At 50.6% G+C, this 24,715-nt stretch overlaps 1 protein-coding gene across 1 annotated transcript in view; it reads left to right on the top strand.

The window, feature by feature from the left end:
- Positions 1-384: 384 nt before the first annotated feature.
- The window catches only part of LOC144486560 (uncharacterized), a gene marked incomplete at its 5' end in the record, with an annotated part of 84,785 nt that continues 60,454 nt past the window's right edge, over positions 385-24,715 (top strand). The window contains 3 exons of the mRNA XM_078204616.1: positions 385-528; positions 8,643-8,805; positions 8,899-9,063. Coding sequence (XP_078060742.1) covers positions 385-528; positions 8,643-8,805; positions 8,899-9,063 — 472 coding nt within the window. The remainder of the gene's footprint in view (positions 529-8,642; positions 8,806-8,898; positions 9,064-24,715) is intronic.

Here is a 24,715-nt window from a genome sequence, read left to right as displayed (position 1 = left end):
TTCTTGGGGGCACGAGTTTCGGGTGCAAGGGGCAAGGAGTAAAGGAGATGTATTGAGTGGGTGCCTGAAACTTACTGCCCGGGGAGGTCGTGGAAGCAGAAACTACAGGGACATTTAAGGGGCATCTCTACAGCTATCTGAATGGGATGGGAACAGAGGCATATGGGGGCAAACAAATCAGATGGGCAGCCTGGTCGCTACAGGGTTGGATGTCCGAAGGGCCTGTCCCTGTGATGCAATCGTCTGGGTTCAGTGTTCTATGTTCAAGAGAGCCATGTGATTCGTGTGTTTGGCCTCCCGGATTCCTCTCCCTCCCTTGCACTTAACCTTGTGTCCTGTGATTCAGGGACAGATCCTGACGCCCCAGGGCCTTCTGGACCGCAGGCCCCGGATACAGCTCCCATCCATCCTGGGAACGAGAGCTCAGACGAGTCCTCGGAGGATATGGGTGAAGGGACCTCCGAGGGAGGCACCGTTTATCCATCAGCTTCTACCTCACAAACCACCATCGCAGAAACGGACACGTCGGTGGGTCCGGTTAGTGTTGAGGCTTCTGGGTCACAGCTGCTGATGTACATCGGGTGGAGGAGGAAACGTCCGAGGCCTCTGGCATGCGGGGGCTTGCTGGAGGTGAGGACACAGCTGGCCCCAGGCTACATGCTGGGCCTCTGAGATCACTTCTCCCTCAGCTGCTGGAGATGCAGCAACGGAGCCAGGGAATGCAGGAGGGGCTGACGGCCACACTGGACCAACTGCGAGGCTGCTGGGAGGACTCCCAAGGCTTTCAGGTGGACCAGCTATTGGCTGTCATGCGTGCTTCCAATGCCAACACTGCAAGGGTGGCGTCTGCAGTGGAAAGCCTGGGGCAGGGGATCCTCACCATGGGTGACAGGCTCCAAGCAATGACCGAGTCACAGCAGGTCATAGCAGAGGGACTGTGAGCAGGCGACTTGAGATTCTGCGGCCCATGGCTGAGAGGCTCGAGAGCTTGCAGGAGACCCAGAGGGACAGCACTGAGACACAGCGGGCAATGGCAGCAACCCTTGAGAAGGTGGCCCAGTCTCAGAGGGCCAGGGCTGAGGGCTTGCAGAGCATGGCCCAGTCTCACAGGGCACTTGCTGCGGCCATTGAGAGATGGCCCACGACTCAAGTGGCCATCGCAGAGGGGTCGACCACCATGGGTAAGGCACAAATGGTCCTCCAGGACTGGCAGTGCCAGGTGACGCCGGAGCTTCTGGAGCTCACTGCAGAAGCACCTGTGTCCCATGGAGTGACCCAGGGGCCAAAAGGGACCCCAAGGGAGGAGGAAGGGTGCGAGCCCACGCCGGGGCCTTCCAGCCAGGAGACTGTGGCTATGGCAACACCTTCTGACTCTCCCCTTCCTGACAGTGTGGCATTTCAGGGGCAGCGGGATGAAGAGGGTGTCATGGAAACATCCCAGACACCTGGAAGCCGGCCAGGGCCCTCCAGGTCCAGGGCCTCGCATCACAGGCCACGGGGCGAGGCCACGCGCATCACAGGCCACGGGGCGAGGCCACGCGCATCACAGGCCACGGGGCGAGGCCACGCGCATCACAGGCCACGGGGCGAGGCCACGCGCATCACAGGCCACGGGGCGAGGCCACGCGCATCACAGGCCACGGGGCGAGGTCAGCAGCTGGCCCCCTCCACCTCCGATGTACATTCTGGGGAGTCACTGAGGCGCAGTGTGAGGCAGCGTAAGGTGAGGGAGTTGTAGTTGCTCTGAGGTGGTGCGGGGGTGACGGGCTGCACTCGTTAGAAAGGACTGTCGGCACCTCAGTGTTTTCTTTTCACAAGTTTCTGTGTTTCACCAGTTTATCTGAACGCCTTTATTGTAAATAAATGTTTTTTCACCCCAACCACCTGTGAAGAGGTTGTTTCGAAGAGGATTCCTGCCCCATTGATGATCACCTGATGGATGCCTCATGGTGAGATCAGTTGGGGCGGCCCCTCAATGAGGTGTCACTGAGGAAAGGAAGCCATTGGTCTCTCGTACCCCACGAGCGATAGCCTCCCGTCCCCCAACCCACCCGCCCCAGGGCCCTGTATGGGGGTTTTGGATCCCTTACCCACTAGACAGGCGTGGGCCCAGGTGCGAGCATGCATGTGGATCTCAGGCAGCAGTCAGACTGGTTTGCACCAGGGCATCATCAGAATGGTGCTCAGCGAGTTGTCATCACCCTCCTGCCTGGAAACAAATCGCGAACACAGAGTACCCAGGCCCACCACTCTGCTGTGACAATGTGCAGGATAAATGGAAGGCATTTTTCGGGGGTGGGGGGCAGGGGGGAAATGGAACCCACAATCACCATCCCCTAGCGACTGAACCGCCTGGTTATCAGGGCCTCCCTAGCCACCCTCGCATGCCTCAGCTGAGATGCCAGCCCTCCACCACCTGGCAGGTGTTCCAAGGTGTTCTCATCCTCCTCTTCCTCCTCCTCCCCTTCCTCCTCCTCCTGCTGGTCAACCTCTCCAGTGCCGTCCGGCTGGTCATCCTCCACATCCTCTTCCTCCTCCAAGAGGTCCCCTCGCTGCAGAGCCAGATTGTGCAGGGCACAGCGCACCACCACTATGTGGGAGGAGATCAGGGGGCTGTACTGGAGGGCCCCTCCGGATTGGTCCAGGCATCGGAATCGCATCTTGAGGAGCCCAATGCACCTCTCTACTGTTGCGCGGGATGCTACATGGGCCTCATTATAATGGGTCTCCGCCTCAGTCACAGGCCTCCACACATGCGTCATCAGCCATGTCCGAAGCGGGTAACCCATATCACCCAGGAGCCACCCCCGCAGCCTGGACTCCTCCTCAAATGCTTGCGGGATGTCCGAGCTCCTTACAATGAAGCTGTCATGCACGCTGTGTGGCGCAGACGTGCATTATGGTCATGTTGTGGTCACACACGATTTGTACGTTCAGGGAGTGGAACCCCTTCCTATTAACAAATCATCGTGGATTCTGTAGGGGGGCCCTGAGGGCGACATGGGTGCAGTCGACCGCCCCCTGCACATTCGGCATCCCCGCAATTACAACAAACCCCGCAGCCCGGGCTTCCTGATGGGCCTGGTCCAGGTTGAATTTGATGTACTGCCCAGCCCGGGCAGACAGGGCTTCAGTGACCTGCTTGACACAGGTGTGGACTGAAGACTGGGAGATGCCACAGACATCTCCGCTTGGGCTCTGGAAGGAGCCAGTCACATAGAAGTTCAGAGCGGCCATCAATCTGACAGCCACTGAGAGTGGGTGCCCCCCCACCCCCGCCCCCCCCCTCCCAACCCCCCGCTGCCCCGAGGCACCAGGTCCTGCAACAGGTCGCACAGGTGTCGCACGGTATCCTTTCGGAGTCGGAGATGTCGGCGGCACACGGTGTCCGACATCTCCTCGAAGGGCACTCGTGCACGGAACTGCCGGGGTCTCTGCTCCCTCCTTCTCCGAAGCCCCCGCTCTGGGTGAATGGCGGCCGCCTCCTGCCTCTGATGGTCGTCTCCCTCCGGTCCTGCAGGTGGTACGGCCCGGGCCTCCTGGGCCCGCAATTCTTCCTCGATGTCCTCCTCCTCAGCTCCAGCAGCAATCAAGAGAACAGCAAGGTCGAATGGTGGCATTGCAAATGCCATCTCGTCACTCTGAAAGGTGAGGGGGAGGTGGGGGGGAGGTGGGTTGGGGGGAGGTGGAAGTGAACAAATGTGGAAGTCATGCAACGCTGCTTGCCCCGAGCACATCGACAATCACAGCCCCCCCATGCCCCCCAATCCCCCCAGCCACATGCTTCACACAATCACAGCCCCCCCATGCCCCCCAATCCCCCCAGCCACATGCTCCACACAATCACAGCCCCCCCATGCCCCCCAATCCCCCCAGCCACATGCTTCACACAATCACAGCCCCCCCCATGCCCCCCAATCCCCCCAGCCACATGCTCCACACAATCACAGCCCCCCCATGCCCCCCAATCCCCCCAGCCACATGCTCCACACAATCACAGCCCCCCCCATGCCCCCCAATCCCCCCAGCCACATGCTTCACACAATCACAGCCCCCCCCATGCCCCCCAATCCCCCCAGCCACATGCTTCACACAATCACAGCCCCCCCCATGCCCCCCAATCCCCCCAGCCACATGCTCCACACAATCACAGCCCCCCCCATGCCCCCCAATCCCCCCAGCCACATGCTTCACACAATCACAGCCCCCCCCATGCCCCCCAATCCCCCCAGCCACATGCTCCACACAATCACAGCCCCCCCATGCCCCCCAATCCCCCCAGCCACATGCTCCACACAATCACAGCCCCCCCCATGCCCCCCAATCCCCCCAGCCACATGCTCCACACAATCACAGCCCCTGGTAACGTTGAGAGGCTGCAGCAGTGCGATCTGCAAGGGCTTTGTGCACATCCTTCAGCCTGAAGTGAGCTGTGGTGCGAGGGCCCAGCAGCACTGCAGGACCCGAGGTCAGTGCTGAGACCCGGGTTCGTGCTGCTGAACAAACATCGCAGATCGTGCATAGCAACAGCCCCCCCTCCCCCCCACACACTCGCAGAGCCGCCACCGACCTGGGACAGCAAAATGGCCGCAACAACAGGACACCCGTGAGTAGCGGAGGCCGTCGGATGCCATGCGCTTTCCTCCTCGCCGACCCTCACTGATGAAGCGCCTGATTCAGACTTTTATTCAGCAGGTCCATTACGGCGCGGTTCCGGATCGGCAAACGCGGTGGTAAAGGGGAAAATGCTGATAAAGTTGGGCGGGCAGTTCATTCATTCAATTTAAATTCATGCAAATGCATTTAAATCGCTGTTGCGCCCGTTTTGGGCGCAAAGTGGATTGCTGCCATTCCCGGGTTTTGGTAAAGTGGCAATCTGCACGGACACGGGTGTGGATCGCGATAATGGCCTCTCACCCGACTTTACCACGTTTTCGCAAAAATAGGGCCCTCTGTTTCTGATATTGTTACTCTAATTTCTCTAAAGCCTTCACATCTCCAAGATTGATCCACTTTTAGAAAATAAACTGTCTCCAACTTGTTAGATCTATCTTTTCGAGGCTGGTAAATCTGAGGAGACATTTTGATTAAATCTCCCTCTACACTGTCCCCATTGAATACTCCCAGGACAGGTACAGTATTGGGTTCGGTACAGTGTAAAACTCTCTCTGGACAGGGTTTGATGCAGAGTTAAGCTCCCTCTACACTGTCGCCAGGATAGATAGAGCACGGGTATAGATCTGTAAATCTCCATCTACATTGTCTCCAACATCTTTCCCAGCACAGGTAAAAGACAGTGTTAGACACAGTCTAATTTTCCTTCCATACCATCCCCATCAAACACTCCCAGGACAGGTACAGCACAGGGTTAGATACAGAGTAAAGCTCCCTCTACACCGTCCCCATCAAACACTCCCAGGACAGGTACAGCACGGGGTCAGATACAGAGTAAAGCTCCCTCTACACCGTCCCCATCAAACACTCCCAGGAAAGGTTCAGCTCAGGGTTAGATACTATGGAACTATAATCAGGGCCTAGTTTTAAGGCTGATTAAATTGGATATCCTAAATTAAAGAATTGGGCATATTAAAATCAAACACAGTCAAACCTCGGCAGGCCAGACTTGACGAAACTCAAATATAGAAGACACAGGAACATGTCTGGGCCTGGCCCATCAATCACCCATCAAAGATCATTGCACTCTACTGAGACTCAGCAAGATATCATCACACCCCATTGAAATGCACCAGCCTATTGTTCGAAGCCCAGATCAGGCCAGGCTTTCTGTCATCTAGAGTTCCTGCAGTTACCTTATCTGACAACAGGTTATATGTAAGCAACACCATGCAGATGGACACCTGGGGTGGGCCCCAGTGTCCTGTCAGGCAGATGTCAAGAAACCACTGGATATTGGGACCCCCTCCCAGGACCTCATTGGTCGGAAGCCAGAGAAGTTCGTAGAAAGGCGGAGAGGAAAGTGGACAAACCAGCACAGTGAAGACTCAACGAGGGAGGCAACCTTGACCATTCGGAAGACTGACCAGAGAAGGAAGAAAGGAAGAAGCTGCCATTGAGACTCACCTTCGTGACGATGGACCAGAGGGACTCAGAGAATCGAGCCTATAGTTTAACCAAACCATTTTTGCATGTAGCATACTTGAATGTGGGGTATCCTCTTGTTTTATGTGGGTAAATTAAGGGTTAATAGTATTATTATTATTAATAAACTTATTGAACCTTTACTTGTGTTTGTCCTTTGTCCATCTTGCAAATAAGGGCACCGGAATAAAACTTTTGAGTAAGTAAACTGGTCGAAAGTATCTGAGAATTAACAGGTACAACAATACACGGTATTATTGGGGCGGCACGGTAGCACAGTGGTTAGCCCTGCTGCTTCACAGCTCCAGGGACCTGGGTTCGATTCCCGGCTTGGGTCACTGTCTGTGTGGAGTTTGCACATTCTCCTCGTGTCTGCGTGGGTTTCCTCCGGGTGCTCCGGTTTCCTCCCACAGTCCAAAGATGTGCGGGTTAGGTTGATTGGCCATGCTAAAAATTCCCCTTAGTGTCCTGAGATGCGTAGGTTAGAGGGATTAGTGGGTAAATATATAGGGATATGGGGGTAGGGCCTGGGTGGGATTGTGGTCGGTGCAGACTCGATGGGCCGAATGGCCTCTTTCTGTACTGTAGGGTTTCTATGGATTTCTATGATTATCCTAGCTAGTCCCCCTGACACTAAGGGGCAATTGCGCATGGCCAATCCACCTAACCCGCACATCTTTTTGGACTGTGGGAGGAAACTGGAGCACCCGGAGGAAACCCACGCAGACATGGGGAGAATGTGCAAACTCCACTCAGGCAGTGACCCAAGCCAGGAATCGAACCGGGTCCCTGGCACTGTGAGGCAGCAGTGCTAACCACTGTGCCACCGTGCCGCCCATCCTCATCAATTGTCTCTACCAGACTCTTTTGGTGATGTGGTGACCAGAACTGTACACTGTACTCTATTTGTGCTCTAACAATTGTTTTATACAATTAGAGAAACATCTCCTTCCTCTTCTAATCTGTCTCGGGGGCAGGGAATTCATATGGTGTTCGTGGAAGTGGAAATGACTAGGGTTGGGAAGCATTTTCCGATCGGGGCCATTGTGATCTCCTGGACTCGTTTCGATCGCCTCAGGGGGTCGGAGAGGAATTTCCCAGATTTTTTTTCCCCATATTGGCCCTGGGGTTTTTCACTCTGGGTTTTCGCCTCTCCCTGGAGATCGCATGGTCTGGAATGGGGGGGTGGGGGTGAGTTAATAGGTTGTAATGAACAAAGCATCGTAGCTGTGAGGGACAGCTCGGTGGATAGGATATTGGTATGTAGATAGGCTGGAAAATTGGGCGGGGATCCTGGATTCAGGATTCAATCCTGGACCGGGGAGCGGCGCGGGCTTGGGGGGCCGAATGGCCTGTTCCTGTGCTGTATTGTTCTTTGTTCTTTGTTCTTTAATCATGTCCTTGATCAATAAAGAAAAATCTCTACAGCATCATCTTGAGCACCTTATTTTCCTGTCACGCTATTGTCAGCAATCAGTGGACATATACTCCAAGATCCCTCTGCTCCACCACTCACCTCAATATCCACCATTCATTGTGTGTTCTCCATCCAGTGTTTGTCCTCCCAAAACCCATTCCCTCACACTTCTCCACATTGAGTTCTATTGCTCACACATCTACCCACCTGACCAATCCATCGATATCTTCCTGCTGTTTACAGCTTTCTTCCTCACTATCAAGCGCATGAACAATTTTCATCTCTTCTGCAGACATCTTATTCATGTCCCCAACTTTTAATTCCATTTCATTGACACGACCACAAGAACACAAGGAACTCAGTACAGATCCCTCTGGAATACCACTGGGAATAACCTTCCAATCTCAATAACCACACTACCCACAACCCTTTGCTTCTGACATTGAGACAATTGGCATCCAACTCTCCTTCCAATTTCCTGACGAGTGAGTCTTGTTTGACCTTGTCAAAGCTCTTGCTAAAACCCTTGTGGACTATATCATATATGTTACCCTCATCAACTCTCCATGTTACTTTGCCAATCAATGTAATCAAGTTATTGAGACTTGACTTATTTGAACAAATCCATTCTGACTCAAATTTATTTAAACCTTCCCAAATGATGATTTCTATTATTTCACAGCATTATTTCCCATTATTTTCCCACCACAGACATGAGGCTGAATGCTCTGTAATTACTCCGGCTATCTCTTAATCAATGTCATTACTTTTCCAGCTCCACATCTATAGGCACAGTTGATGGGTGAAGATGCTTTGTGTCTTTGTTACATCTTCCCTTGCTTTCCTCAGCAGCCTCCGGTATGAATTGTCTCTGCCTGGGGACATATCCACTTTCAAGGGTGGTAAACATCTTCATATTTCCTCCCTCACTGAGCTAATCTCATTTAATATTTCACACACCTCTTCCTTAAAATAATGAAATAACAAAAATAAAATGCTGGAAATATACAGCAGGTCAGCCAGCATCTCTGGAAATAAACAGAGTTAATGTTTGGTGTTGTGATAACTCCTCTGCTCTGAAGATGGTTCGTCACAAAGGGTAACGTTATTCTGTTTCTCTCCGCAGAGGCTGCCTGACCAGCTGAGTATTTGCAGCCTCTTTTTATTTGGATTGCATCAGTACAGCGACGAACTGTGTGATTGTCCTTTCAGTCCTGGTAGTTCGACCATTCCTGAGACTGTTGTTCCAGTAAGACGTTGCTCCACACACGCCACAGGCTGGTTAAGAGGTAATTTCAGACTCTGTTACATCAGATTGACATTGACTGTCCAACACAATTCACACTGGAGACACTTTTCAATCTTTCTATTCCTCATTTCAGGATCTCATCCCAGTCTGCGTGAAGGGATAGTAAAGAGGACAGTTTGTTTTCACTGGAGTGGAAACACCTGTCGCTGGCACCAAGAAATAAAGATCAAACGCTGCTCCAATTTCTTTGTTTATGAGTTGAAGAAGCCACCTGTCTGTTCCCTCGCTTACTGCACAGGTACATTGGTGTTTGGAAATGATGTAAAGAGAAAACTCTGGGATGTACCGGCTCAGCAGCTCAACTGACAAAGTTACACGAGAGCCTCTGTTTCGTAAGGGACTGACACTCAAAGTATAATTTTTAGCAAAGGGAAATGATTCAGACACTCTGATAGCCCGTTTGTCGCCCTTCACTCACTCACTAACCTTCCTGCACAAGGAGGGAAATTAAAATAATTAATTCTCAAGGAGTTGTGGAATAGACACTTTGAGAATGAAGATGTGATTGGGCATAGTCAACATGGATTAATCAATGGTGAATCACGTTTGACAAACATGTTGGAGGTTTGTGAGGATATTCCTAACATAATTGAGAAAAGTGGATGCAGTGTTCCTGGAGTTTCAGAAGGCTTTTAATCAGGTCAGCAATGGAAAGTTGGTCAACACAAATAAAGCGTTGGGATAGGAGGTAATATACTGGCATCGATTAAAGATTGGTTAACAGGCAGAAAGCAGAGTGGCAATAAACAGCTCATTCTGGCGTTAGCAGCCTCTGACCAGAGGGGACCACAAGGGGTGGGAAAAGGAATTGTAGTCCGGAAGTCAGTGTTGAGGGTAGTGAGGTATTGGAGAAGGTATCAAGGTCAAGGGTGGGTACCAGTAGACAGGGAGGTGGGTTGAAGTGTGTCTACTGCAATGCAAGGAGCATCCGAAACAAGGTAGATGAACTTGGGACGTGGATTGGTACTTGGGACTACGTCGTTGTGGCCATTACGGAGACATGGGTAGAACAAGGACAGGAATGGTTGCTGGACGTTCCGGGGTACAGATGTTTCAGTAACTATAGGGAAGCTGGTAAAAGAGGTGGAGGAGAAGCATTGTTAATCAGGGATAGTTTAACGGCTGCGGAAAGGCACTTCGAGGGGAATCTGCCTACTGAGGTAATATGGGCTGAAGTTAGAAATAGGAAAGGAGCGGTCACGTTGTTAGGAGTTTACTATAGGTCCCCAAATAGTAATAGAGATGTGGAGGAAGAAATTGCTAAGCAGATTATGGATATGTGTGGGGGTCACAGGGTAGTTGTCATGGGGGACTTTAACTTTCCAAATATTGATTGGAACCTTTGTCGGTCGAATAGTTCGGATGGGGCAGTTTTTGTGCAGTGTGTGTGTGGTGAACCATAGATGGTTACCACTATGGGTACTTGTACATATGTTACTCTTGTTACTGTTGGGGTTAGGGTTGGGGTGTTCCACCTGTTAGCATTGTTCTGTGGTACACTCCGTTTGGCTCCGCCTTCTTATAGGAGTATAAAGGTCACTGCTACTTCCTAGTGGCCCTTAGTCTGGGATAGTATTGTTAAGCAGTATGCTCTTTTCTTGTTGCGAATAAAAGCCTTTATTCCCGGGTATGACCTAGCCTCCCGAGTGAATTAATCGCGCATCAGTGTGCAGGAGGGTTTCCTGACACAATATGTGGATAGGCCGACAAGAGGTGGGGCCACATTGGATTTGGTACTGGGAAATGAACCGGGCCAAGTGTTAGATTTGGTTGTGGGAGAGCACTTTGGAGATCGTATCAACAATTCGGTGTCTTTTGTTATTGCAATGGACAGGGGTAGGGCCGTACGGCAGGGCAAGGTTTATAATTGGGGGAGAGGTAATTATGATGCAATTAGGCAAGAATTAGGGGGCATAAGATGGGAACAGGAACTGTCAGGGAAAGGCACTAATGAAAAGTGGAACTTTTTCAAGGAACAAATACTGAGTGTCCTTGATAGGTATGTCTCTGTCAGGCAGGGAGGAAATGGCCGAGTGAGGGAACCATGGTTCACAAAAGAGGTGGAATGTCTTGTGAAAAGGAAGAGGGAAGCTTATGTAGGGATGAGGAAACAAGGTTCAGATGGCTCGATTGAAGGTTACAAGTTAGCAAGGAATGAGCTGAAAAAGGGGCTTAGGAGAGCTAGGAAGGGGCATGAGAAGTCCTTGGCGGGTCGGATCAAGGAAAACCCCAAGGCTTTTTACTCTTATGTGAGGAATAAAAGAATGACCAGGGTGAGGTTAGGGCCGGTCAAGGACAGTAGTGGGAACTTGTGTATGGAGTCAGTAGAGATAGGAGAGGTGATGAATGAATACTTTTCTTCAGGGTTCACCAAGGAGAGGGGCCATATTTTTGAGGAAGAGAAGGTGTGACAGGCTAATAGGCTGGAGGAAGTAGATGTTCAGAGGGAGGATGTACTAGCAGTTTTGAATAAACTGAAGCTCGATAAGTCCCCTGGGCCTGATGAAATATATCCTTGGATTCTTTGGGAGGCAAGGGATGAGATTGCAGAGCCTTTGGCTTTGATCTTTGGGTCCTCACTGTCCACGGGGATGGTGCCAGAGGACCGGAGAGTGGCGAATGTTGTTCCTCTGTTTAAGAAAAGATATAGAAATGACCCTGGTAATTATAGGCCGGTTAGTCTTACTTCGGTGGTTGGTAAGTTGATGGAAAAGGTCCTTCGGGATGGGATTTACGACCATTTAGAAAGATGCGGATTAATCCGGGATAGTCAGCACGGATTCGTGAAGGGCAAGTCGTGTCTCACAAATTTGATAGAATCTTTTGAGGAGGTAACTAAGTGTGTTGATGAAGGTAGGGCAGTTGATGTCATATACGTGGATTTTAGTAAGGCGTTTGATAAGGTCCCCCATGGTCGGCTTTGATGAAAGTAAGGAGGTGTGGGATAGAGAGAAAGTTGGCCAATTGGATAGGTAACTGGCTATCGTACTCCCCGAGTTGGAGATCTCTACTGCCTCCCGAAGATACACAAGGCAAACACACCCGGCTGTCCCATCGTATCGGGCAATGGGACTCTGTGCGAGAACCTCTCCGGCTATGTCGAGGGCATCCTGAAACCCATTGTACAAAGAACCCCCAGCTTTTGTCGCGACACTACGGACTTCCTACAGAAACTCAAAGCACATGGAGCAGTTGAACCAGGAGCACTCCTCGTTACAATGGATGTCTCGGCACTCTACACCAGCATCCCTCACGATGATGGCATTGCTGCAACAGCCTCAGTACTCAACGCCGACAACTGCCAGTTTCCAGATGCAATTTTACAACTCATCTGCTTCATTCTGGACCACAATGTCTTCACCTTCAACAACCAGTTCTTCATCCAGACACACGAAACAGCCACGGGGACCAAATTTGCACCTCAATATGCCAACTTCTTCATGCACAGGTTCGAACAAGACTTCTTCACCGCACAGGACCTTCAACCGATGCTATACACTAGATACATCGATGACATTTTCTTCCTTTGGAGTCATGGTGAGCAATCACTGAAACAACTATATGATGGCATCAACAAGCTCCATCCCACCATCAGACTCACCATGGACTACTCTCCGGAATTGGTTGCATTCTTGGACACACGCATCTCCATTAAGGACGGTCACCTCAGCACCTCACTGTACCGCAAGCCCACGGATAACCTCATGATGCTCCACTTCTCCAGCTTCCACCCTAAACACGTTCAAGAAGCCATCCCCTACGGACAAGCCCTCCGTATACACAGGATCTGCTTGGATGAGGCGGATCACAACAGACACCTCCAGAGGCTGAAAGATGCCGTCATAAGAACAGGATATGGCGTTCGACTCATCGATCGACAGTTCCGACGCGCCACAGCAAAAAACCGCACCGACCTCCTCAGAAGACAAACACGGGACCCGGTGGACAGAGTACCCTTCGTTGTCCAGTACTTCCCCGGAGCGGAGAAGCTACGGCATCTCCTCCAGAGCCTTCAACATGTCATTGATGAAGACGAACATCTCGCCAAGGCCATCCCCACACCCCCACTTCTTGCCTTCAAACAACCGCACAACCTCAAACAGACCATTGTCCGCAGCAAACTAACCAGCCTTCAGGAAAACAGTGACCACGACACCACACAACCCTGCCACAGCAACCTCTGCAAGACGTGCCGGATCATCGACATGGATGCCATCATCTCATGTGAGAACACCGTCTACCAGGTACACGGTACCTACTCTTGCAACTCGGCCAACGTTGTCTACCTGATACGCTGCAGGAAAGGATGTCCCGAGGCATGGTACATTGGGGAAACCATGCAGACGTTACGACAACGGATGAATGAACACCGCTCGACAATCACCAGGCAAGACTGTTCTCTTCCTGTGGGGGAGCACTTCAGCGGTCACGTGCATTCAGCCTCTGATCTTCGGGTAAGCGTTCTCCAAGGCGGCCTTCACGGCACACGACAGCGCAGAGTTGCTGAGCAGAAACTGATAGTCAAGTTCCGCACACATGAGGACGGCCGAAACGGGGATGTTGGGTTTCTGTCACACTATCAGCAACCCCCACAGCTTGCCTCCTGGACTTGCAGAATCTCACTGGCTGTCCTGTCTGGGGACAATACACGTCTCTTTTAACCTGTGCTTAATGCTCCCTCCACTCACATTGTCTGTATCTTTAAGACCTGGTTGGCTGTGGAGATTCGCATTCTAATCAGTATTCTGTAACTTGATTTTGTGTCTCTGTGCCCTGTTTGAGAGCAGATTTCCACTCCATCTGACGAAGGAGCAGCGCTCCGAAAGCTAATGGCATTTGCTACCAAATAAACCTGTTGGACTTTAACCTGGTGTTGTTAAAACTCTGACTGTGTTTACCCGAGTCCAACGCCTGCCTCTCCACATCAGACACTCCCAGGCCAGGTACAGCACAGGGCTAGATACAGAGTAAAGCTCCCTCTACACTGTCCCCATCAAACACTTGGGACACGGTGGACAGAGTACCCTTTGTCGTCCAGTACTTCCCCGGAGCGGAGAAGCTACGACATCTCCTCCGGAGCCTTCAACATGTCATTGATGAAGACGAACATCTCGCCAAGGCCATCCCCACACCCCCACTTCTTGCCTCCAAACAACCGCACAACCTCAAACAGACCATTGTCCGCAGCAAACTACCCAGCCTTCAGGAGAACAGTGACCACGGCACCACACAACCCTGCCACAGCAACCTCTGCAAGACGTGCCGGATCATCGACACAGATGCCATCATCCCACGTCAGAACACCATCTACCAGGTACACGGCACCTACTCTTGCAACTCGGCCAACGTTGTCTACCTGATTCGCTGCAGGATAGGATGTCCCGAGGCATGGTACATTGGGGAAACCATGCAGACGTTACGACAACGGATGAATGAACACCGCTCGACAATCACCAGGCAAGACTGTTCTCTTCCTGTTGGGGAGCACTTCAGCGGTCACGGGCATTCAGCCTCTGATCTCCGGGTAAGCCGTCTCCAAGGCGGCCTTCACGACACACGACAGCGCAGAGTCACTGAGCAGAGACTGATAGCCAGGTTCCGCACACATGAGGACGGCCTCAACCGGGATATTGGGTTCATGTCACACTATCTGTAACCCCCACAGCTTGCCTGGATGTGCAAAATCTCACTAACTGTCCTGTCTGGAGACAATACACATCTCTTTAACCTGTGCTTAATGCTCCCTCCACTCACATTGTCTGTACCTTTAAGACTTGATTAGCTGTAAAGACTCACATTCCAATCATTATTCATGTAAATTGAATTTGTGTCTTTGTGCCCTGTTTGTGATCAGAACTCCCACCCACCTGACGAAGGAACAGCCTGTTCCGAAAGCTAGTGGCTTTTGCTATCAAATAAACCTGTTGGACTTTAACCTGGTGTTGTTAGACTTCTTACCCCATCAAACACTCCCAGGACAGTTACATCACAGGGCTAGGTGCAGAGTAAAGCTCCCTCCACACTGTCCCTGTCAAACATGCCCAGGACAGGGTATACTACAGGTCCCCCAACAGCCCAAGGGAAGTGGAAGAACGGATATGTCAGGAGATACTGGATGGGTGCAGGAAAAATAGGGTTGTTGTAGTGGGAGACTTCAATTTCCCTGGTATAGACTGGAAATCGCTGAGAGCTGGGACTCTGAATGGGGAGGAATTTGTAAAATGCGTACAGGAGGGTTCTTTGGAACAATATGTAGATAGCCCGACGAGAGAGGGGGCTATACTGGACCTAGTACTGGGGAATGAGCCCGGTCAGGTCTTCAAAGTTTTGGTAGGGGAACATGTGGCAAATAGTGACCACAATTCTGTTAGCTTTAGGGTAGTGATAGAAAAGGATGAGTGGTGTCCCAAGGGTAATGTGTTGGATTGGGGGAAGGCTAACTTTAGTGGGATGAGGCAGAAATTGGCAGCTCTTGATTGGGAGAGGCTGTTTGAGGGTAAATCCACATCTGGCATGTGGGAGTCTTTTAAGGATCAGTTGTTAGGGCTGCAGGACAGGCATGTGCCTGTAAAAAGAAGGATAGGAAGGGTAGGATTCGAGAACCGTGGATAACCAGGGAAATTGAGGGACTGGTCAAAAAGAAAAGAGAGGCGTATGTTAGGTCCAGGCAGCTAAAAACGGAGGGAGCTCTGGAGGAGTACAAAGAAAGTAGGAAAGAACTCAAACGGGGAATTAGAAGGGCAAAAAGGGGTCACGAAATGTCCTTGGCAGACAGGATTAAGGAGAATCCCAAGGCATTTTATTCCTACGTTAGGAACAAAAGGGTTGTCAGGGAAAAAATCGGACCTCTCAGGGACAAAAGTGGGGAATTATGCTTGGAGCCCAAAGAAGTAGGGGAGATCCGAAATGAATACTTTGCGTCGGTATTCACAAAGGAGAGGGATGTGTTGACTGGGAGTGTCTCGGAGGGGAGTGTTGAACCGTTGGAGAAAATCTCCATTACAAGGGAGGAAGTGTTAGGTTTGTTAGAGAATATAAAGACTGACAAATCCCCAGGGCCTGATGGAATCTATCCAAGGCTGCTCAGGGAGACGAGAGATGAAATCGCTGGGCCTCTGACGCAAATCTTTGCTTGTCACTGGACGCAGGTGAGGTCCCAGAGGATTGGAGGATAGCTAATGTGGTCCCGTTATTTAAGAAGGGTAGGAAGGATAACCCAGGTAATTATAGGCTGGTGAGCTTGACGTCCGTGGAGGGGAAGTTGTTGGAGAAGATTCTTAGAGATAGGATGTAGAACATAGAACATAGAACAGTACAGCACAGAACAGGCCCTTCGGCCCACGTTGTTGTGCCGAGCTTTGTCTGAAACCCAGATCAAGCTATTTCCTCCCTATCATCCCGAAGTATGGGCGGCACGGTAGCACAGTGGTTAGCACTGCTGCTTCACAGCTCCAGGGTCCTGGGTTCGATTCCCAGCTCGGGTCACTGTCTGTATGGAGTTTGCACATTCTCCTCATGTCTGCGTGGGTTTCCTCTGGGTGCTCCGGTTTCCTCCCACAGTCCAAAGATGTGCGGGTTGGGTTGATTGGCCAGGTTAAAAATTGCCCCTTCGAGTCCTGAGATGTGTAGGTTAGAGGGATTAGTGGGTAAATATGTGGGGGTAGGGCCTGGTTGGGATTGTGGTCGGTGCAGACTCGATGGGCCGAATGGCCTCCTTCTGCACTGTAGGGTTTCTATGATTCTATGAAGTACTCCATGTGCCTATCCAATAGCTTCTTAAATGTTCCTAAAGTTTCTGACTCCACTATCCCTGCAGGCAGTCCATTCCACACCCCAACCACTCTCTGAGTAAAAAACCTACCTCGGACATCCTTCCTATATCTCCCACCATGAACCCTATAGTTATGCCCCCGAGTTACCACTCCATTCACCCGACGAAATAGTCTATGAACGTTCACTCTATCTATCCCCCTCATCATCTTATAAACCTCTATCAAGTCTCCTCTCAACCTCCTCCGCTCCAAAGAGAAAAGCCCAAGTTCCCTCAACCTTTGGAGGGCCGAAGGGCCTGTTTCCTGTGCTGTACTGTTCTCAGTTCTTTCCTCATAAGACCCACCCTCCAAACCAGGCAGCATCCTGGTAAATCTCCTTTGCACTCTTTCCAGTGTCTCCACATCCTTCTTATAGTGAGGTGACCAGAACTGCACACAATATTCCAAATGTGGTCTCACCAAGGTCCTGTACAGTTGCAGCATAACCCCACGGCTCTTAAACTCAATCCCCCTGTTAATGAATGCCAACACACTATAGGCCTTCTTCACGGCTCTATCCACTTGAGTGGCAACCTTCAGAGATCTATGGATATGAACCCCAAGATCTCTCTGTTCCTCCACATTCTTCAGAACCCTACCTTTGACCCTGTAATCCACATTTAAATTTGTCCTACCAAAATGAATCACCTCGCATTTGTCAGGGTTAAACTCCATTTGCCATTTTTCAGCCCAGCTCTGCATCTTATCTATATCTCTTTGCAGCCTACAACAGCCCTCCACCTCATCCACTACTCCACCAATCTTGGTGTCATCAGCAAATTTACTGATCCACCCTTCAGCCCCCTCCTCCAAGTCATTTATAAAAATGACAAATAGCAGAGGACCAAGCACTGATCCCTGTGGCACTCCGCTGGTAACCGGTTTCCAGTCCGAAAATTTTCCATCCACCACCACCCTCTGTCTTCTGTTAGATCATAGAAATCATAGAAACCCTACAGTACAGAAAGAGGCCATTCGGCCCATCGAGTCTGCACCGACCACAATCCCACCCAGGTCCTACCCCCATATCCCTACATATTTACCCGCTAATCCCTCTAACCTATGCATCTCAGGACACTAAGGGCAATTTAATCATGGCCAATCAACCTAACCCGCACATCTTTGGAATGTGGGAGGAAACCGGAGCACCCGGAGGAAACCCACGTAAACATGAGGAGAATGTGCAAACTCCACACAGACAGTGACCTAAGCCGGGAATCGAACCCAGGTCCCTGGAGCTGTGAAGCAGCAGTGCTAACCACTGTGCTACCGTGCCGCCCATATGATGTGGAGATGCCGGCGTTGGACTATTTGCGACCAAATAAACCTGTTGGACTTTAACCTGGTGTTGTGAGACTTCTTACTTCTGTTAGATAGCCAGTTACCTACCCAATTGGCCAAACTTCCCTCTATCCCACACATCCTTACTTTCTTCATAAGCCGACCATGGGAGACTTTATCAAACGCCTTACTAAAATCCATGTATATGACATCAACTGCACTACCTTCATCTACATACTTAGTTACCTCCTCAAAAAATTCTATCAAATTTGTGAGGCAAGACTTGCCCTTCACAAATCCGTGCTGACTATCCCGGATTAAGCTGCATCTTTCTAAATGGTCGTAAATCCTATCCCTGAGGACCTTTTCCATCAACTTACCGACCACCGAAGTAAGACTAACCGGCCTATAATTACCAGGGTCATTTCTATTCCCTTTCTTAAACAGAGGAACCACATTCGCCAATCTCCAGTCCTCTGGCACCACCCCCGTGGACAGTGAGGACGCAAAGATCAATGCCAAAGGCTCTGCTATCTCATCCCTTGCCTCCCAAAGGTTCCTAGGATATATTTCATCAGGCCCAGGGGACTTATCAACTTTCAGTTTATTCAAAATTGCTAGTACATCTTCCCTCCGAACATCTACTTCCTCCAGCCTATCAGCCTGTGACACCCTCTCTTCCTCAAAAACATGGCCCTCTCCTTGGTGAACACTGAAGAAAAGTATTCATTCATCACCTCTCCTATCTCTTCTGACTCCATGCACAAATTCCCACTGCCGTCCTTGACCGGCCCCAACCTCACCCTGGTCATTCTTTTATTCCTCACATAAGAGTAAAAAGCCTTGGGGTTTTCCTTGATCCGACCCGCCAAGGACTTCTCATGCCCCCTCCTAGCTCTCCTAAGCCCCTTTTTCAGCTCATTTCTTGCTAACTTGTAACCCTCCATCGAGCCAACTGAACCTTGTTTTCTCAACCTTACACATGCTTCCTTCTTCCTCTTGACAAGACATTCCACCTCTTTTGTGAACCATGGTTCCCTCACTCGGCCATTTCCTCTCTGCCTGGCAGGGACATACCTATCAAGGACACGCAGTATTTGTTCCTTGAAAAAGTTCCACTTTTCATTAGTGCCTTTCCCTGACAATTTTTGTTCCCATCCTATGCTTCCTAATTCCTGCCTCATTGCATCATAATGACCTCTCCCCCAATTGTAAACTATGCCCTGCCACATGGCCCTCTCCCTCTCCATTGCAATAACAAAAGACACCGAATTGTGGTCACTCCTGTCCTTGTTCTACCCATGTCTCCGTAATGGCCACAACATCGTAGTCCCAAGTGCCAATCCACGCCCCAAGTTCACCTACCTTATTTTGGATGCTCCTTGCATTGAAGTAGACACACTTCAACCCACCTTCTTGTCTGCTGGTACCCACCTTTGACCATGATACCCTTCCCAGTACCTCACTACACTCACTGACCTCCGGACTACAACTCCTTTTCCCATCCCCCTGACAAATTGGTTTAAACCCCCCCGAAGAGCTGTAGCAAATTTCCCTCCCAGGATATTGATGCCCTTCTGGTTCAGGTGTACCCCGTCCTGTTGGTACAGGTCCCACCTTCCCCAGAAAGTGTTCCAAAGTGCTCTCCCACAACCAAATCCAACACTTGGCCCGGTTCATTTCCCATTACCAAATCCAATGTGGCCCCACCTCTTGTCGGCTTATCCACATATTGTGTCAGGAACCCCTCCTGCACACACTGCACAAAAACTGCCCCATCCAAACTATTCGACCTATGAAGGCTCCAATCAATATTTGGAAAGTTAAAGTCCCCCATGACAACTACCCTGTGACCCCCACACCTATCCATAATCTGCTTAGCAATTTCTTGCTCCACATCTCTATTACTATTTGGGGGCCTATAGTAAACTCCTAACAACGTGACCGCTCCTTTCCTATTCCTAACCTCAGCCCATATTACCTCTGTAGGCAGATCCCCTTCGAAATGCCTTTCTGCAGCCGTTACACTCTCCTTGATTAACAGTGCCACTCCTCCACCTCTTTTACCAGCTACCCTACACTTACTGAAACACCTATACCCCGGAACCTCCAACAACCATTCCTGTCCTTGTTCTACCCATGTCTCCGTAATGGCCACAACATCGTAGTCCCAAGTGCCAATCCACGCCCCAAGTTCACCTACCTTATTTTGGATGCTCCTTGCATTGAAGTAGACACACTTCAACCCACCTTCTTGTCTGCTGGTACCCACCTTTGACCATGATACCCTTCCCAGTACCTCACTACACTCACTGACCTCCGGACTACAACTCCTTTTCCCATCCCCTTGACAAATTGGTTTAAACCCCCCCGAAGAGCTGTAGCAAATTTCCCTCCCAGGATATTGGTGCCCTTCTGGTTCAGGTGTACCCCGTCCTGTTGGTACAGGTCCCACCTTCCCCAGAAAGTGTTCCAATTATCCACATAGCTGAAACCCTCCCTCCTACACCATCCCTGCATCCATGTGTTTAACTGCACTCTCTCCCTGTTCCTCAACTCGCTATCCCGTTGGACCGGCAACATACCAGAGATGACAACCTGTTTTGTCCCGGCTCTCAGCTTCCACCCTAGCTCCCTGAATTCCTGTTTTAAATCCCCGTCCCCTCTCTTACCTATGTCTTTGGTGCCGGCGTGCACCACGACTTGTGACTGTTCCCCCTCCCCCTTTAGAATCCTGAAGACACGGTCGGAGATGTCACGGACCCTGGCATCCGGGAGGCAACATACCATCCGTGAGTCTCTCTTGTTGCCACAGAACCTCCTATCTATCCCTCTAACAAACGAGTCCCCAATAACTATAGCTCTACCGCTCTCTTAAATATATGCGCATTTAGAAAGGAATAAACTCATTCACGATAGTCAGCATGGTTTTGTGAGAGGGAGGTCATGCCTCACTAACCTGGTGGAGTTTTTTGAAGAAGTGACCAGAATGGTTGATGAGGGAAGGGCCGTGGATGTCGTCTATATGGACTTTAGTAAAGCGTTTGACAAAGTCCCTCATGGTAGGCTGGTGAAAAAGGTTGGATCTCATGGGATAAAGGGGGAGGTGGCTAGATGGGTGGAGAACTGGCTTGGTCACAGAAAGCAGAGGGTGGTAGTGGAAGGGTCTTTTTCCGGCTGGAGGCCTGTGACTAGTGGTGTTCCGCAGGGCTCTGTATTGGGACCTCTGCTGTTTGTGATTTATATAAACGATCTGGAAGAAGGTGTAACTGGGGTGATCAGTAAGTTTGCGGATGACACAAAATTGGCAGGACTTGCAGATAGTGAGGAGCATTGTCAGAAGCTACAGAAGGATATAGATAGGCTGGAAATTGGGCAAAGAAATGGCAGTTGGAGTTCAATCCTGATGAATGCGAAGTGATGCATTTTGGTAGAAATAATGTAGGGAGGAGCTATACGATAAATGGCAGAACCATAAAGGGTGTAGATACGCAGAGGGACCTGGGTGTGCAAGTCCACAGGTCCTTGAAGGTGACATCACAGGTGGAGAAGGTGGTGAAGAAGGCCTATGGCATGCTTGCCTTTATAGGACGGGGCATAGAGTATAAAAGTTGGGGTCTGATGTTGCAGATGTATAGAACGTTAGTTCGGCCGCATTTGGAATACTGCGTCCAGTTCTGGTCGCCACACTACCAGAAGGACGTGGAGGCTTTGGAGAGAGTACAGAGGAGGTTTACCAGGATGTTGCCTGGTATGGAGGGGCTTAGTTATGAGGAAAGCTTGGGTAAACTGGGGTTGTTCTCCCTGGAAAGACGGAGGATGAGGGGAGACTTAATAGAGGTGTATAAAATTATGAAAGGCATAGATAGGGTGAACGGTGGGAAGCTTTTCCCCAGGTCGGTGGTGACGTTCACGAGGGGTCATAGGTTCAAGGTGAAGGGGGGGAGGTTTAACACAGATATCAGACGGACATATTTTACACAGAGGGTGGTGGGGGCCTGGAATGCGCTGCCAGGCAAGGTGGTGGAGGCAGACACACTGGGAACGTTTAAGACTTATCTAGATAGCCATATGAACGGAGTGGGAATGGAGTGATACAAAAGAATGGTCTAGTTTGGACCAGGGAGCGGCACGGGCTTGGAGGGCCGAAGGGCCTGTTCCTGTGCTGTATTGTTCTTTGTTCTTTGACAGGTAAAGCACAGGGTTAGATACAGAGTAAAGCTCCCTCTAAAGCTCAAGGTTAAACAGAGTTTGTAATATTCTCGGTTACCACAGCTTTCAGGGGTGTTTTCCATCTACCATCAATCAGGTGTTATGTCCATCAATCAAGCTTCATCTACAGTAAAGTTTATTTATTCGTCACAAGTAAAGCTTACATTAAGACTGAAATGAAGTTACTGTGAAATTCCTTTAGTTGCCACAGCCAGTTTGGGTCAATGCGCCTAACCAGCACGTCTTTCACAATGTGGAAGGAAACTGGAGCACCCGGAGGAAACCCACGCAGACACGGGGAGAATGTGCAAATTCCACACAGATAGTGACCCAAGCCAGGAACTGAACCCGGGTCCCTGGCGCTGTGAGGCAGCAGCGCTAAGCATTGTGCCACTGTGCCGTCCCATCTTCCGATGCTTCAGGTGACCAGATACGTTGACTGAGCAATTTGGTTCACAGAACGCAGTAGAACAGTACCTTTGACCCAAGTGAATACATTTTCATATTCCAGCTTGAGAAAGTGGAAAAACAAAATATTTATCCTCAACACAAGCAGGAAAAGGTGCAAGACCTCGAAAAACAGCTCACTACCGATTGCTATTGATTCACAGCTGGGTTAAGATCAATGTCTAACGAACAAGGAAATACAAACTTACTTTATTTTCCAGAAGCTTCATATCAGAGCAAAAATAAACTGCGCACCACAAAGTTTCAAAATATAGTAGCTGCAGGCCACAGGCTGAACCACTCAGTCACACTCACCCTCAGACCCTCACTCACTCACACACTCACCCTCAGAGACTCACCCTCAGACCCTCACTCACTCACTCACTCACTCACTCACCCTCTCACACTCACTCACGCACTCACCCTCAGAGACTCACTCACTCACTCTCTCACACTCACCCTCAGACTCTCACCCTCAGACACTAACTCACTCACCCTCTCACACTCACCCTCAGACCCTCATTCACCCTCACTCGCTCACCGACACCCTCACTCACTCACTGACACAGCATCACTCACTCACTCACCCAACCCCAATCACTCATCCACAGCCTCACTCACTCACCCTCACTCATAGTATCATAGAATCCTACAGTGCAGAAGGAGGCCATTCAGCCCATCGAGTCTGCACTGACCACAATCCCACCCAGGTCCTATCCCCATAACCCCATGCATTTACCTTAGCTAATCCCCCTGACACTAAGGGGCAATTTAGCATGGCCAATCCACCTAACCCCGCACATCTTTGGAGTGTGGGAGGAAACCGGAGCACCCGGAGGAAACCCACGCAGACATGGGGAGAACGTGCAGACTCCACACAGACAGTCAACCCAAGGCCGGGAATCGAATCCAGGTCCCTCGCGCTGTGAGTTAGCAGTGCTAACCATTGTGTCACCCTCACACCCTCACTCACTCACCCACACTCACTCACTCACTCTACCCACACTCACCCTCACTCACACACCCTCATCCTCACCCACATCCACATCCTCACTCATCCACCATCTAAAGTTGCCACAGTCCCCGATGACCAGAGGTTGCTCTTGGCTTTGAGGGGGAGAGCTGACTGTTAGCAGTTTAACCTGAGGGTCACCACACCTCAGGCGAGGGGCAAGGTTGAGAAGGCTGAATAACCTCAGATGGTGCAGGAATTGAACACACGCTTTTGGCGTCGCTGTGCATCACAAACCAGTTCGCAAACTGAGCTAAACAGACCTACCTGATTCACCCATCTACACCCACCCTCACACACTCACCTACCCTAACTCAGTCACTCACCCATGCTCACCAACACACATTCTCACTCATTCATCCACAGTATTCGAATTGTTTGATTTGATTTTGATTTGATTTATTATTGTTACATGCATTAGCATACAATGAAAAGTATTGTTTCTTGCGCGCTATACAGACAGAGCATACCATTCATAGAGAAGGAAACGAGAGAATGTAGAATGTAGTGTTACAGTCATAGCTCGGGTGTAGAGCAATCACTCACTCACCCACAACTCACTTGCTCACCCACACACCCTCACTCACTTACTCACTCATCTGGATTCAGTTCACAATACATCAGGTGGGGAGCAGTGAGAGACCAAGAGAAGCCCACAGCGAGTCGTGAGGTCCAGAAATACCAGACATGGGAGGGCAGTGGGAGAGAAAGAGGCTGGGGCAGGGAAAGAGAGAGGTTGGGGGAAAGAGTGAGAGACTGGGGGAGAAGGAGAGAAAGAGGCTGGGGCAGGGAAAGAGAGAGGCTGGGGGAAAGAGTGAGAGACTGGGGGAGAGGGAGAGAAAGAGACAGGGGGAGGGGGAGAGGGAGAGATACTAGGGAGAGAGAGAGACTGGAGGAAGGGGGGAATGAAAGAGACCGGGGGAACGGGGAGAGAACAAGCTGGGGTGGGGGGAGAGAGACTGGGGTGAGGGAGAGAGACTGCAAGTGAGGAGAGGAACTGGAAGATGGGGAGAGAGGCAGGTGGGAGAGAGAGAGCGAGATTGTGAGAGACTGGGGGAGGGGGAAAAATACAGATTGGGGGAAGGGGAACGGGTGATGGGTGGTTGGGGGAGACACTGAGGGGAGAG

The sequence above is a fragment of the Mustelus asterias genome, unplaced genomic scaffold (genome assembly GCF_964213995.1).
Source record: "Mustelus asterias unplaced genomic scaffold, sMusAst1.hap1.1 HAP1_SCAFFOLD_396, whole genome shotgun sequence".
NCBI lineage: Eukaryota > Metazoa > Chordata > Chondrichthyes > Carcharhiniformes > Triakidae > Mustelus > Mustelus asterias.
The sequence above is the reverse complement of the archived record's forward strand: the minus strand, read 5'-3'. Positions and strand labels throughout refer to the sequence as shown.